Here is a 17,236-nt window from a genome sequence, read left to right as displayed (position 1 = left end):
GCATGCCCTGCATGCACAGTTTAAATATCCACACACGCACGGACCCAGAGTACGCACACAGGGCTTTTATTATTATACATTGTGTTTGAGGGAATCAATGGTACAAGCTATGTCTTATAATAAAAGCCCAGTGTGCGTGCTCTGGGCTGCGTGTCTGTGCCAATAATTGAACTGCACATATGCGGTGGGCCAACCAATCATCACATGGCGCTCCACACACCGCGCACACCTGCGTGCCGCCCAATCACCACTCGCAGGTTATGGTGTGCTCTCTACATCGGAGCGCCGCCATTACTGTCCGTGCATCACAGAGCCGCACAGTCCCAGCACTCTCAACCACAGATAGCAGCCACTGCCAGCAGTCTCAGCCACCAGTCGCTGCCAACAGTCTTAGCCACTAGTCAGTGCCACCAGCCACAGTAGTCTCAGCCACCAGTCAGTGCCAGCCGTCTCAGCCACCAGTCAGTGCCAGCCGTCTCAGCCACCAGTCAGTGCCAGCCGTCTCAGCCACCAGTCAGTGCCAGCCGTCTCAGCCACCAGTCAGTGCCAGCCGTCTCAGCCACCAGTCAGTGCCAGCCGTCTCAGCCATCAGCCAGTGCCAGCCGTCTCAGCCATCAGCCACAGTGCCAGCCGTCTCAGCCATCAGCCACAGTGCCAGCCGTCTCAGCCATCAGCCACAGTGCCAGCCCTCTCAGCCATCAGCCACAGTGCCAGCCGTCTCAGCCATCAGCCACAGTGCCAGCCGTCTCAGCCATCAGCCACAGTGCCAGCAGTTCCAGCCAACAGTGAGTGTCAGCCGTCCCCTTGCCATTCAACATCAACTGTTCCTACTAATGTTTATCCTAGGGTTGTTGCGATACCAACATTTTGATTCAGTTCCGATACCATAAAAAAGTATTGAGATACTCAATACCATTCTAGTCCTATCCTATTTTTTTTGGGGGGGGGCAATGTGAGGGGAAAAAAAAGGTGGAATCACGCAGTTTGAATTTTTAATTATTTCTGTTATGGTGTTCACCGTATTTTTTTCATATTTCAATAGTTTGAACTTTTCAGATGTGCCAATATGTGATATGTTTATTTATTTATTGTTTACTGTATATATTTTATATGTAAAATTGGGAAAAGGGGTGATTTATACTTAATATTTTGTAGTTTTTTTTGTGCGTTTTTTTTTTTTTTTTTTTTACTGCCACGGAACGCAGCTCCCTGTCACTGAGGTCTGGTGCAGGCTATGTGATTCTGCCACTGCACCCGGCCCCTGTATCTGTTTTAGACGTTAATCTTCATTGGTGGCGCAGTGCGCCCACCGCTTTCTCTCCTCATTGGCAGAGGCGGCACAGAGGGAGGGAGAGAGTAACTCCTCCCCTGTGCTGCTGAGGGAACATGGCATGCGCCGACAGCAGCGTACTCCATGCTCTCTGATACTGGACTATGCAGTAGCGCAGCCTAGTATCGATAAAAGGCAAGTCTCCACACCGAACAGATACTGGGACAAAAGTATCGATATTGATATATATATATTGATATATATATATATATACAGTCATGTGAAAAAATTAGGACACCCTTTGAAAGCATGTGGTTTTTTGTAACATTTTTAATAAAAGGTTATTTCATCTCCGTTTCAACAATACAGAGAGATTAAAGTAATCCGACTAAACAAAGAAAACTGAAGAAAAGTCTTTTCAAGATCTTCTGTAAATGTCATTCTACAAAAATGCCTATTCTAACTGAGGAAAAAGATAGGACACCCTTGCCCCTAATAGCGAGTGTTACCTCCTTTGGCTGAAATAACTGCAGTGAGATGGTTCTTGTAGCCATCTACCAGTCTTCGACATCGGTCTGAGGAAATTTTACCCCACTCCTCAATGCAGAACTTTTTCAGCTGTGAGATGTTTGAGGGGTTTCTTGCACGTACAGCCCTTTTCAAGTCACCCCACAGCATCTCAATGGGATTCAAATCTGGACTTTGACTTGGCCATTCCAGGACTCTCCATTTCTTCTTTTTCAGCCAATCTTTGGTTGATTTACTAGTATGTTTTGGGTCATTGTCATGTTGCATGGTCCAGTTCCGCTTCAGCTTTAATTTTCTAACTGATGGTCTCACATGTTCTTCAAGCACCTTCTGATACACAGTAGAATTCATCGTGGATTCTATGATGGTGAGCTGACCAGGTCCTGCTGCAGCAAAGCAGCCCCAAACCATGACACTTCCACCTCCATGCTTCACAGTTGGTATGAGGTTCTTTTCTTGGAATGCTGTGTTTGGTTTACGCCAAACATGTCCTCTGCTGTTGTGTCCAAATAATTCAATTTTGGACTCATCTGTCCAAAGAACATTATTCCAGAAGTCCTGGTCTTTGTCAACTTTATCTCTGGCAAATGTCAGTCTGGCCTCGATGTTTCTCTTGGAAAGCAAAGGTTTCCTCCTTGCACACCTCCCATGCAAGTTAAACTTGTACAGTCTCTTTCTGATTGTAGAGGCATGTACTTCTACATCAACAGTAGCCAGAGCCTGCTGTAGTTCTCAAGATGACACTTTAGGGTTTTTGGAGACCTCTTTTAGCATCTTGCGGTCTGCTCTTGGGGTGAACTTGCTGGGGCGACCAGTCCTGGGCATGTTGGCAGTTGTTTTGAAAGCCCTCCACTTGTAGACTATCTTCCGGACAGTGGAATGGCTGATTTCAAAATCTTTTGAGATCTTTTTAAATCCCTTCCCAGACTCATAGGCTGCTACAATCTTTTTTCTGAAGTCCTCTGACAGCTCTTTTGCTCTCACCATGGTGCTCACTCTCACTTCAACAGTCAGGAGCACACCAAACTAAATGTCTGAGGTTTAAATAGGGCAAGCCTCATTCAACATGCAGAGTAACGATCTACTAATTATGTGCACCTGGTGTGATATACCTGTGTGAGATCTGAGCCAATTTAAGAGGGAATACATGTGAGGGTGTCCTATCTTTTTCCTCAGTTAGAATAGGCATTTTTGTAGAATGACATTTACAGAAGATCTTGAAAAGACTTTTCTTCAGTTTTCTTTGTTTAGTTGGATTACTTTAATCTCTCTGTATTGTTGAAACGGAGATGAAATAACCTTTTATTAAAAATGTTACAAAAAACCACATGCTTTCAAAGGGTGTCCTAATTTTTTCACATGACTGTATACACACATACAGTACAGACCAAAAGTTGGACACACCTTCTTATTCAAAGAGTTTTCTTTATTTTCATGACTATGAAAATTGTAGATTCACACTGAAGGCATCAAAACTATGAATTAACACATGTGGAATTATATACATAACAAAAAAGTGTGAAACAACTGAAAATATGTCATATTCTAGGTTCTTCAAAGTAGCCACCTTTTGCTTTGATTACTGCTTTGCACACTCTTGGCATTCTCTTGATGAGCTTCAAGAGGTAGTCACCTGAAATGGTTTTCACTTCATAGGTGTGCCCTGTCAGGTTTATTAAGTGGGATTTCTTGCCTTATAAATGGGGTTGGGACCATCAGTTGCATTGTGGAGAAGTCAGGTGGATACACAGCTGATAGTCCTACTTAATAGACTGTTAGAATTTGTATTATGGCAAGAAAAAAGCAGCTAAGTAAAAAATTAACGAGTGGCCATCATTACATTAAGAAATAAAGGTCAGTCAGTCCGAAAAATTGGGAAAATTGTCCCCAAGTGCAGTCACAAAAACCATCAAGCACTACAAAGAAACTGTCTCACATGCAGACCGCCCCAGGAAAGGAAGACCAAGAGTCACCTCTGCTGCGGAGGATAAGTTCATCCGAGTCACCAGCCTCAGAAATCGCAGGTTAACAGCAGCTCAGATTAGAGACCAGGTGAATGCCACACAGAGTTCTAGCAGCAGACACATCTCTAGAACAACTGTTAAGAGGAGAATGTGTGAATCAGGCCTTCATGGCAGAATATCAGGAAACCACTGCTAAGGACAGGCAACAAGCAGAAGAGACTTGTTTGGGCTAAAGAACACAAGGAATGGACATTAGACCAGTGGAAATCTGTGCTTTGGTCTAATTAGTCCAAATTTGAGATCTTTGGTTCCAACCACAGTGTCTTTGTGCGACGCAGAAAAGGTGAACGGATGGACTATACATGCCTGGTTCCCACCGTGAAGCATGGAGGAGGAGGTGTGATGGTGTGGGGGTGCTTTGCTGGTCACACTGTTGGGGATTTATTCAAAATTGAAGGCATACTGAACCAGCATGGCTACCACAGCATCTTGCAGCGGCATGCTATTCCATCCGGTTTGCGTTTAGTTGGACCATCATTTATTTTTCAACAGGACAATGACCCCAAACACACCTCCAGGCTGTGTAAGGGCTATTTGACCATGAAGGAGAGTGATGGGGTGCTGCGCCAGATGACCTGGCCTCCACAGTCACCGGACCTGAACCCAATCGAGATGGTTTGGGGTGAGCTGGACCGCAGAGTGAAGGCAAAAGGGCCAACAAGTGCTAAGCATCTCTAGGAACTCCTTCAAGACTGTTGGAAGACCATTTCAGGTGACTACCTCTTGAAGCTCATCAAGAGAATGCCAAGAGTGTGCAAAGCAGTAATCAAAGCAAAAGGTGGCTACTTTGAAGAACCTAGAATATGACAGATTTTCAGTTGTTTCACACTTTGTTATGTATATAATTCCACATGTGTTAATTCATAGTTTTGATGCCTTCAGTGTGAATCTACAATTTTCATAGTCATGAAAATAAAGAAAACTCTTTGAATGAGAAGGTGTGTCTAAACTTCTGGTCTGTACTGTATATATATATATATATATATATATATATATACACATACACATACACACACACACACACACACACACACAAAGTCCCCCCCAACCCCTTACTCACTCCGGCAGTGTCTTTCGTCCTACTTTCCCCTTTAAATCACAATATGACTATGAGATAACCAGTCACTCTATAGTTTATCAAATTTTTCCTCTTTTTAGGAATATACCTTTTTTACACAGCAACATATATTAACGTTTATCCGGAATCCCTCCAGTGATGGAGACTTCTCCTGTATCCAGTGCAAGGCTGTATCAGTTTCCCTTGTTCACTTGGCAACATCAATGGAACAGCTTCTAAAATATCTTCCCATTGTTCCTGTGCTCCCCCAGATCTCTCTCTCACTTCTTCATTCGTGTCAACGGAAGGGACTCTAAAAACGTATCCATTAGTGTATAGCGTACATATCAAACCTCTGTTATCTCCCCCAGTGAGCGTTAATTTTTGGGCCATCTCTAACATATTAGTGCCTTTTTTAATCGTGGTTTCATACGCATGACGCAGCTGAAGAAAATGAAAAACCATTGTACAAGGGATCTGGAATTTCTCCTGTAGGTCTGTAAAGGACCTAAATACTCCATTATCTAATAGATACCCTTATCCTAAGAGAAACTCCGGTTGCTCCATAACTGAGCTAATTCACCGATACCCAGGACCCCTCTCAGCTACTTAACCTTTGCCCATACCTTTTTCATAAGCGCTATTAAGGGGAGATGGTCCTCCACACTATATATCCCTAGGCCCTCCAGTATCCATATTAGATCTCTCCCTCCTATTTTTTGCTGCCATTTCTGACTAGTAATATCCACCAACGTATAATCGTTCCACCCTTTAAAATGCTGACATTGCGCTGCTAAATAATAAATCCAAAGATTTGGTACCGCCAGCATTGGGGGCGCCCCCCCCCCCCCCCCCCCATCTCAAAGTTTTTGCGTAATGCAGTATCTCCAATTTAATCCTTGGTTGACCTCCTCTCCATATTAAGTCTCTGAATATAGAATTCATTTTATGAAATCTGTCCAAGGGTAGCCAAACCGGGACATTGTGAAGCTTGTACAATAGTTGCGGCATCATTACCATCTTGAGATTAACTCTACCCACAACTAAAAGGAATAGTTTACACTATGCTTTAGTCTTCGCTCTAAATTTCCCCAACAATGGACACAGGTTTAAATCCTCAAAGTCCCTTAGCCTAAGAGATATGTGAATTTCTAACTACTTAATACTTTCCACACAGGGAATATTATTAGCTATGACCGTTTCAGACACTACCTGTCCATCAATAAGCATCAGTGCTGTTTTTTTGCCAATTAATCGTAAGCCCCGAGATTCTACCAAACCGGTCAATAAGCGACAAAATAGCTGTTATGGAAGACTCTGTATCTGCCAGGAATAGAAGAGTATCATCGGCATATAATGCGATTTTATTATGTATCTGTCCGTATTGAAACTCCCTAATATCTGGATATTTACGCACTGTTGCCGCTAGAGGTTCAATGGCTATAGCAAATAGCAAGGGCGAGGGCGGATACCCCTGTCTAGTCCCCCTAGCCAATTGAATATAGTCAGACACTAGTCCCCCTAGCCAATTGAATATAGTCAGACACTCCCCCATTAGCCCTAATCCGCGCTTTCGGGGTTGAGAACAAGACCTGCGCCCATTTGATAAATCTCTGTCCAAAGCCCATACATCTCAATGTAGCCCAGAGAAACCCCCATTCCACACTGTCAAATGCCTCAGCGGCATCGAGAGATAGTATAGCTCTATCTCCACTATTATCCACCTGCATTTGTAGACTGGTAAATACTCTTCGTATATTAATAGCCGTAGATTTCTGGGGTAAAAAGTCTGTCTGATCCGAGTGGATAATGTTAAGAATCACCCTGGACAAACGCTTCGCTTAGACCTTTGCTAATAGTATGACATCTGACGTTAACAGGGATATCGGTCTATATGAGTCTGGAGTACGAGGATCTTTCCCAGAGCGAGCCCGTCTCCAGAGAGTAATTGAAGACTTTTAATAATTCTGCCAGCAATATTCCCTTTGAAACTCTTATATATTTCCACTGGGATACCATCCGCATCCCAGAGCTTTGTCATTGGCCATATCTTTTAGAACCTCTTCTAATTCCTCCAGAGTAATAGGCTCCTCTAATTTTTCCCTATCATCTGCCGCTAATGTAGGCAACTCTGCCTCCGTAAGGAACGTTAAAAGCTCATCCTCCGAGGCAGAGGCCCTAGAAGTATATAGGGAGGAGTAGAAATCCTTAAATATTCTCAGGATATCTCCTGTGCCCACAAAGGCCTTCCCCTGATGATCCATCAGTTCCGTTACACATGATGATCCCTGTTGGGCCCTAGAAATGACAGCTAGCATATGGCCTACTCTTTCCCCTTCTGCAAATATGCAATGCTTATAGAAGATACGTATCCTATCTGCGTCCTGTATCACATGACATCTTAGTTGTTCCTGTGCCGCTCTAAATGATCTGCTGGTAACCTGTGAAGGTGATACTCCAAAGGCCTCCTCTGCCTCCGTTACGGCTTAGTCAGCCCTTATATCAACTTATTTAGATCTAGTTTTGTGGGCACTAATCGCCTTAATCCAGTGATGCTCAACCTGTTGCCCTCCAGCTGTTGTAAAACTACAACTTCCACTATGCCCTGCTGTAGGTTGATAGCTGTAGGCTGTCCAGGCATGCTGGGAGTTGTAGTTTTGCAACATCTGGAGGGCCGCAGGTTGAGCATCCCTGCCTTATTCAATAGCCCCCTCAGATATGCCTTTATAGTATCCCTTACAGTATGTGGGGATGCCATTCCCGCATTAAAAGTGAAGTATTCTGTAATAGATTCAGCCATACCAGTCAGGTCGCCTAGGATCTGTAGCCATATCGCTTTACATTTCCACAATTTCGGCCCCGGCCTAATCCCCACCAGATTCAGTTCCACCTTTCAATATGGAGTGGTCTGATAGCGCTCTAGGCTGATATTCAGAGGAGTGGATAAACTGAAACATCGCATCATTTACTAATGCCAAATGTATTCGGGATAAGGTTCTGCAGAATGTCTCACTCTCCATACATCTAACAGCCCTACCCTCCTTCATGATATTGCATAGCGCAGAACTTCCTGGAGATCTCCAAGCGTCCCCCACTCTACATCTATCCAGTCCGTCATCCGGAGTACAGTTATAATCCCCTAAAATCAACCATGGAGTTCCCGAATATTCTGCCAAAATGTCTAGGATCATTCTCAAAAGAGTTGATGCAAATAGCGGGGGACTATATATCGCCAAAAACCTTATCTGTATACCTCCTGTAGTGCATAGTGTACAAACAAACCTCCCTTCTTCATCTAGGAACTCCTTAATACATTGAAATCTAACACTCTTATGTACTAGTATACTAACTCCCCTGGAATGGGAGGAAAACACTGCATGGGCCGCATATCCTACCCACGGCTTCTGTAGCCACTTATTCGTGTCAGCCATGCCCCTCACATTCCAGCTGAGTATCCTAATCATATATGTCATATTGCCAAAACTTAATATAAGAGTAAAAGTGATCCCCACCCATTAAGATCATCCATATCACTAGTTTAATGTGCCGCATTGTCCCAATAGCCATGCCAGAGTAGTGAGTACCGACCCGCCCTCCCCCATAATTCCAAATCAATTCTTGAATAGGGCATTTCCTAACCAACTTGCCCACCTTAGTAAATAGCATGTTCAACCGTTCAATTTACAAACACAGAAAGGGGAAAAAAACCACAATGAAAACTGTTAACCATGAACAGCACTGTCTGTGTGACTCACGCTCCTGCATCAGAAGAACTGATGTTATAGTGTTCATCAGTGTCCCATCCGTGGAACCATCCTGAGACGAGCAGATCTCTCACACCTCAAGGTGGTACTGACGGATAAAAAAAATAATTAAACAAAAGGGGAAAGAACAAGGAAAGAGAAAAAGAAAGGAGAAATAATCCGGGAAGGGTGGAAATATAGACATTTTTCAAGACATCCTAGAGTATCAACGGCATATCTTTTTCTTAGGTGCTGACTTCTCAAGTGACCTTGTTCTTCTCCCTCAGTTGACTTTCATGACAGTCCAGCCAATGTGTCGCCTCTTCTAGGTCTTCAAAGAACCCATAACCACCACTGTCCGTTTAGCCGGGAATAACATGGAGTATTGGATTTGCAAATTCATTAATCTTCTCTTGACATCCAGGAAACGTGTCCTCCTCTTCTGTGACTCTGTAGAATAGTCCGGGAAGATACAAATTTTTGCTCCATTTATGACCAGGTCTAGATTATTCCGTGATTGATGCAATATGGTGTCTCTATCTTTAAAGTGCAGTATTTTAGCAAATATTGGTCTCGGTGGTCTGCAAGGTGGTAGTGGCCTTGTGTTCTCCATAGCATTTGCTCCTTCAGTTTTTTCTGGGATCCCCACTATTCTGATATTGTTATGGCGAGATCTATTTTCCAAGTCATCTGCCTTAGGAAATAGGGCAGCTATATCTCTTGCCATTGATTTAGTCGCCATCTTGAGAGGCCTAACCTCATCCTCCACTGTCGACACTTTTTTTTTCCAGCTCTGAGGTTCTCTCATGGATTTTATGCATATCGTGCCTCATCAGGCATATATCCTCCCACAGACTGCCCACTTGAAGGTTAAGGGCCTTAAGAGTGGAATTGCAACTGGCTACTGTTATCATAATATCTTTAAGGGTAGACTCCTTATCAGTAGGGTTGAGAGGGGTTCCTTTTCTCCTGTGCATGTTCTGATGATACAGTGACCTGGTTGCCAGTATCCTTCTCCCCCTCCCCATCTGTTATTCATTCCTCCTGATCCGAGGAGGACATCATATCAGCCATCTTGCATTGGGACCAGTCTTTTGTCCCTTCTGACACCCTTGCGAACCTGCTGAGGCACGCTACCGCACTCCGGCTCACTGCCTCATGTTGACCCTCCTCCTCCTCCACACAGACGCCATGTTGGATGCGCTCTGTTTTGTCCGGGCGCTCGCTGCTTTTCCCCCTCCTTGGCAAGTTATTAGACATGTAGGCTCTGCCTTTTACCCCCAGGCACCTCTGAAGGTGATTTTCGTTCAGCGGGTGGTCACGGCATACAGAATGGCGGCAGGAGTGCTCCGATTTGCGTCTCACACCATGCTTTGGTAGGCCACGCCCCCCCCCCCATTTGTCTTCTTGAAAGGTGAACCTTCGTCCCAGTCTGAAGTCCAGAGCACTCTGGATAAGGGTTTCATAAGAATATCATAATAATTTCTCTATTCAGCTTTCCCTCAACCCTGACCAGTCTCCCTGTCCCACCTGTTGAACCCCCCAGCATGATGCTGCCACCATTCTTCACTGTAGGGATTTTACTGGGGATATATTAAGCAGTGCCTGGTTTTCTCCAGACATAATGCTTAGAATTGAGGCCAAATGTTCAGTCTTGGTTTCATCAACAAACCATAAAATCTTGTCACAATCTGAGAGTCCCTTAGGTGCTTTTTGTGAACTCCTGGCAGGCTTTTATGTATCTTTTACATAGGAAAGGTTTGTTTTTGGCCACTCTTCAATAAGGCCCAGATTGACGAGTGCTGCAGTGATGGCTGATCTTGTGGACATTTATTCCATCTGCCCATTGGATTTTTGTCACAGCCAGGTCTCTGAGAAGTTCTGACAGACGTTCTTCAGTACCTCCTGCATGATGTTCTTTTGTTTTGGTTTCGCTTTGACATCTCTTCTCCCTCTTCCAGCTGTCATCTATTAGCAGTGATTGCCTCCCTTTATATCCCCTCCCATACTGCCTCACTTTGCGGTTTATACAACTTCCTGGATTGTGCTCACTGCTAGATGCTGTAACTGCTGGTTTCTTAGATAAGTCTATCCCTTTATTTGTGTTTTCCTGTTGGCTTGATCCTAGGTGACCCTGACTCCCTCCGTATTAAGTGCAGGGAGCCGGTGGTCATATCCCTCACTATTATAGGGGTTTCAGGTGTCACTCAGTCTAGGTACGTGGACATGCAACTTTCTATCACAGAGATCTTTGCATGGGCTGAGCATTCAGGGAGAGCTATAGGACTTTAACCACCTCCGGACCGCCTAACGCACGGATGCGTCCGGAAGGTGGTTGATTTATTCCTCCTGGACGCATCCGTGCGTCATCTCGCGATAGCCGAGATTTCCTGTGAGCGCGCGCTCACAGGAACGGAAGGTAAGCGAGTGGATCTCAAGCCTGCCAGCGGCGATCGTTCGCTGGCAGGCTGGATATGTGATTTTTTTAACCCCTAACAGGTATATTAGACGCTGTTTTGATAACAGCATCTAATATACCTCCTACCTGGTCCTCTGGTGGTCTCTTTTGTTTGGATCGACCACCAAAGTAGCACCAAACACCACTACACTACACCCCCCCGTCACTTATTAACCCTTTATGAACCACTGATCACCCCTGATCACCCCATATAGACTCCCTGATCACCCCCCTGTCATTGATCACCCCCCTGTAAGGCTCCATTCAGACGGATACATGGATCGGATCCGCAAAACGCATACGGACGTCTGAATGGAGCCTTACAGGGGGGGTGATCAATGACAGAGGGGTGATCACCCATATGGACTCCCTGATCACCCCCGTCATTCATTACCCCCCTGTAAGGCTCCATTCAGACGTCCGTCTGCAAAAAAATCGTTAAATTTCGATTAATAACAAAAAAGTTAAAATGTCAGCAGCAATGAAATACCACCAAATGAAAGCTCTATTAGTGAGAAGAAAAGGAGGTAAAATTCATTTGGGTGGTAAGTTGCATGACCGAGCAATAAACGGTGAAAGTAGTGTAGTGCAGAAGTGTAAAAAGTGGCCTGGTCATTAAGGGGGTTTCAGCTAGCGGGGTTGAAGTGGTTAATAGGGCTCACCCTTTTGTTCCTTAGATTTGGGATCAAGTCAGTTGGATCTTTATTTGTTACTTCTTGTTTTCTGCAACACCACCCGTGACACCATTGGGTTCTTGGTCACCCCTCTTACCAAGACCTTTCTCTCATGATTAGTTTCGTGGGGTGGCAATCTCTAGGAAGGGACCGGGTTGTTCCAAATTTCTACATTTAAGAATTATGGAGGCCACTGTGCTCTTAGGAACTTTCAATGCAGCATAAATCTTTTTGTATCCTTCTCCAAATCTGAGCCTCCACACAATCCTGTCTTTGAGCTCTACAGACAGTTCTTTCCTCATTGTGGCTTTGATTTAGCTCTGATATGGATTGCCAGCTGTAAGACCTTATACAGACAGGTGGGTGCCTTTTGTCCAATCAACTGAATTTACCACAGGTGTACTCCAATCAAGGTGTAGAAACATCTCAAACATGATCAATAGAAATGGAAGGCTCCCTGAGCTAAATTAGAAGTGTCATAACAAAAGGTTTGCATACTTATGTTAATGTGAAATGTTAGATTTTGCTTTGCAAACATTTCTAAAATGCCCTTTTCCCTTTCTCATTATAGGGAATTGAGTGTAGATTGATAGGGGGAAATGTTAGGTTTTATTGTATAAAGTTGCAACATAACAAAATGTGAGAAAAATAAATTGTGTACAATGAAGGGGTATTCTGGTCCACAGGATAGAGGATACCTGTTAGATTGGTAGAGGTCCAAAAGCTGGCTGACTGCAGCTTCACTTAATTTGTATGGGACTGCTAGAGATAACCGTGTATAGTGCATGGCAGTCCCATATGAAACCTGCTCGCTGTCGGACCTCCACCAATCTCACAGATATCCCCTATCCATCAGTCTATCATTTTGATGAAAAAATATATATAAATTTTCCCTATCAAATGTGGTAGAATCTATGATAGATATCCGATGGGGCTGAGGTCAGGGCTCTGTGTCACACCAAACTTAGCAAGGTCCATAAAGGCATATTTGGTTATGTACACCGGGGAACAGTCATACTGAAACAGAAAGGGACCTTTCCCAAACAACAGTGAAACCCAAAAAGTGGAAGCATACAATTCTCCAAAATGTCTTGGTATGCTAAAGTATTAAGATTTCCCCTCACTGGAACTAAGAGGCGCCAAACCAGACTAACTCATCAGAGATGTGATTCGCCACTCCACAGAACATGTTTTGACTGCTCCCAAGTCCAGTGACAGCGCACTTTACACCACTTCATCTGACGCTTGGCATTGTGTGTGGTGATGTAAGGCTTGCATGCAGCAGCTATAACCATTTCATGAGGCTCCTAGCACACGGTTTTTATGCCGATATTAATGCCAGAGGAAGTTTGGAACTCTGCAGTTATTGAGTGAGCAGAGCATGGGCAACTTTTATGCACTATGGCACTGATTTATCAAGTTGATAGGCCCTGGCCTGTTGGAGGAGAAAATCAATTCATGATGAGGCGCAGGCCTTGTCATCAATTAAATGCCACCTCCAGCAGTCCATGTGCCAGACTTGAATCTGCTCCAGCTCATAATTGGTGTAGATTTCAGTCATCATATATGCCAGTTTCTGGCTTAAGTGAATATAAATGTACGGAGGCCAATGACCCTGCCATGCACCATCCTTACCACACCTCCTTTTCAGAAACTGGTGAGCGCAACGCAAAAACTCCAACAGAGTTTTGTGACTTTAATACAAAAAAACAGGCATAACGAAATGGTAAATCTCTCCCTATGTGCCGCAGCACTCGGCGACCCCACTCTGTAACTTTATGTGGTCTGCTACTTAGTGGAGATTTGCTGTGGTTCATAAACATTTCCACCAAATGTTTTCACAAATTTAAATTCAGACAGCTCTTTAAAACGAGACATTGGTTAACCAATATTTGCAAAGGCAGACTGCATGACTAGGTTCTGGATGTTATATACCTGCGGTAATGGGACTGAATGAAATGCCTGAATTTAGCGACCAAGGCATGTGTTCCAATATTTTTTGTCTATATAGTGTACGTAACCAGTAGATTTCCATTTGGAAGCTTTATAGAAAATACAAGTTGACAACTTTGTGTAAACTGCAAAGTCAGGGTTACACATTACTACATAATTTTGATTGCAGAAGTACAGTACAATGTAGTATAAACTATTCACAGAGACCATAATAGACCAGCCAGTCTTAGTTCTATAAATGTCGCAGTTTTATATTATAGGATCTTCTTCCTGTAGTGTGACTATATTTGCTTTTTATTCAATAAAAACTACTGTTTAATAAAAGTAAAGTCTGTTGCGAATTGTAGACATGCTGCGGCCTTTCACTGAAGATTTCATCCATTGCAATGCAAATGTTGAAATCTGCACCGTAATCTGCAATGAAATCCTCATATAACACATGTAGTATGCTGGTTCAACAGCATTACATTTACATGAAGTGGGAATATAGCCAAAGGCCCCTTTCAGATGAGCAAGTTCCACGCATCGGACTCGCAGCACGAGTATGGGGCAGCTTCCATCCTGACCTCCCAACACTGACGGGTCGCATAGCATTATATTGATTTATGATGTTATGTAAACCTTAGAGGTCTTAGGACAGCATTATGTCAGTGTTATCTAATACATTCCACAACTGTAAGGCCCCTTTCACACGGGCGAGTATTCTGCGCGGATGTGATGCGCGAGTTGAACGCATTGCACACGCACTGAATCCCGACCTATTCATTTCTATGGGGCTGTTCACATGAGAGGTGATTTTCACGCATCACTTGTGCGTTGCGTGAAAATCGCAGCATGCTCTATATTCTGCGTTTTTCACGTAACGCAGGCCCCATAGAAATGAATGGGGTTGCGTGAAAAGCAAGTGCGGATGCGGTGCGATTTTCATGCACGGTTGCTAGGAGACGATCGGGATGGAGATCCGATCATTATTATTTTCCCTTATAACATGGTTATAAGGGAAAATAATAGCATTCTGAATACAGAATGCATAGTAAAATAGCGCTGGAGGGGTTAATTTTTTTAAAGTTAACTCACCTTAATCCACTTGATCGTGCAGCCGGCATCTCCTTCTGCCTTCATCTTAGCTGTGTGCAGTTACAGGACCTTTGGTGATGTCACTCCGGTCATCACATGATCTTTTACCATGGTGATGGATCATGTGATGGACCATGTGATTACCGGAGTGACGTCACCACGGGTCCTGTTACTGCACACAGCTAAGATGAAGACAGAAGGAGATGCCGGCTGCGCGATTAAGTAGATTAAAGGTGAGTTAAATTATTTTTTATTTTATTTTTTAACCCCTCCAGCGCTATTTTACTATGCATTCTGTATTCAGAATGCTATTATTTTCCCTTATAACCATGTTATAAGGGAAAATAATACAATCTACAGAACACCGATCCCAGGGTTTGGGTACAAAACATGCGCGATTTTTCTCACGCGAGTGCAAAACGCATTACAAAAAACCAGCCTAAGTGTTACATAGTATCATAAATCAATATAATGCTATGTGACCCCCTCAGTGCTGGGAGGTCAGGACGGAAGCTGCTGCATACTCACGCTGCAAGTCTGATGCCTGGAACTCGCTCAGGGGCCAAAAAAGCAGCATCCATCATCTGAGGAGCCTTAAACTAAATAGGCCCCATGCACGGGTGTTGTATGGTTACCTTGACCACTGTACCACCCAGTAAGCTATCCGCTTTTCTCTACTTCAAGTTGAAATCACTTCACATCTTGACAATATAAAAACCTATATATATCATTTTAAGTGCTCATTCTACTATTAAGTGTACAGTAAAAGTCCTATATTAGCACCTTCAGAAAATACTAATAATTCTGCTTACACCAAAAATTTCATGCCAACTTCAAAAGAAGTTATCTGAAGCTCCACAGAGAGCTTCAGTGGTCCCAGACAGGAGTTCATGTTGGCATCTGAAAATTATAGGAAAGTTTCCAAGATAGCATTGCTGTTAAAATGATTCTTACTGATCTACAAGGACCCAATATTTTTCTTCTCTGCAACAGTAGAAATATTTTGGTTTGTTGTGTATTTTAAGTAGAGTTCCCTTGGTTACTACACCTTCTTTAACATGAAACTAATTCTGTCACAAGGTATATGAAGACTGTAAATGCTCATCCTGATAATCGGCCCATGTAATAAGCAAACTCTTGTTCATCAGGTCAAATAATTGTATATGCTTCAAACAAAGAATCTGTATGGGCATGAGTGACTGCAATGGCCATCACTCATTCCGTACAGTGGAGGTGGCTCACAACTCCTCTGATGAGCAGGCAATGATTGGAAAGATACAGTTTTGTCCCGATCACTGCCTGCTCAGTCGGTACATGTAAATAAGCCATTAGTCACAATGCAAGAGCAACAGCTCAGGTGTCTAACATGTCACCTGGAAGTACAGCTTAGCCTAAATGAGGTATCTGTATCTAAAACATTTCCTATGTAAAAGAAGCTGATTGCAGGCTCAGCCTAAATGAAGTCTCTATATCTAGAACATTTTTCATATAAAGGAACCTGGAAGCAGCGATTAGCCTATATGAAATCTTTTTATGTACACCACGTTTCATGTGAAGAATCCGGAAACAGGTTTTTAGCCTGTGTGAAGACTCTGATGATAAAGTTCAGATCTCTGAATGAAACATTTTGCACAATCACAGTAAGGGAACGTGCAGTCAACCTGGTGAGTCTGAGGATGAGCCACGAGGCCGGCTTTTTTGCTGAAGCCTTTCCCATAATCAAAGCACAGATATGGCTTTTCCCGAACATGAATTTTCTGATGTCTCTTCAGATGAGTTTTCTGTATGAAAGACTTCCCACAACGAGGACAAACATGAGGCTTCTCCCCAGTATGAATTTTGTGATGACGAACAAGCACTGATCTATGACTGAAGCATTTCCCACAGTCTGGACATGGATAGGGTTTCTCTCCTGTATGAAGTCTCTGATGATAAATTAGATCAGACTTCTGGACAAAACACTTCCAGCATTCAGAACATACGAACGGCTTCTCCCCAGAGTGAATTTTCTGGTGCCTGACTAGCACCGATTTATGTGTGAAACTTTTACTACACTCAGAGCAGGAATATGGTTTCTCTGCAACATGACTCTTCAGATGAGAAACTAGATTGACTTTTTTGCTGAAACATTTGCCACATTCAGGACAGGGAAACATATTATTTTGTCTTTGAGGTGTGCCAGGTAGAATTATATTACATCTTTCAGAAAAAAAAGCATCAGATGATAGCTCTGAGCTTTGAAACGCTGGATAAATAAACGAGATGTTATTTTCTGGGGAAACTTGTATATTGTTCTTATCTTCTATTTCATAATCTGTAGATAAAAAAAGACATCCCTCCACAGTATTCTGGACAGTCACGCCAGCTGCTGTGGAGAGAAGAACATTTGTAGAAAACACAAGCAGTCAGTAAGCATTGCATCTTTCCATACATACTGCATTATATACAGTTA

General features: G+C 43.3%; 1 protein-coding gene across 3 annotated transcripts in view; it reads right to left on the bottom strand.

The window, feature by feature from the left end:
• Positions 1-4,925: 4,925 nt before the first annotated feature.
• The window catches only part of LOC122941361 (oocyte zinc finger protein XlCOF7.1-like), a 44,231-nt gene continuing 31,920 nt past the window's right edge, over positions 4,926-17,236 (bottom strand). The window contains exon 7 of one of the 3 annotated variants that reach the window (XM_044298552.1): positions 4,926-5,192. In XM_044298552.1, coding sequence (XP_044154487.1) covers positions 5,161-5,192 — 32 coding nt within the window. In that variant the 3' untranslated portion in view covers positions 4,926-5,160. Of the gene's footprint in view, positions 5,193-15,154; positions 17,153-17,236 lie in introns of those variants that run through there. The other 2 variants (XM_044298549.1, XM_044298550.1) reach the window with 2 other exon arrangements.

The sequence above is a fragment of the Bufo gargarizans genome, chromosome 6, assembly GCF_014858855.1.
Source record: "Bufo gargarizans isolate SCDJY-AF-19 chromosome 6, ASM1485885v1, whole genome shotgun sequence".
NCBI lineage: Eukaryota > Metazoa > Chordata > Amphibia > Anura > Bufonidae > Bufo > Bufo gargarizans.
This window is presented reverse-complemented; position numbering and strand designations above follow the sequence as displayed.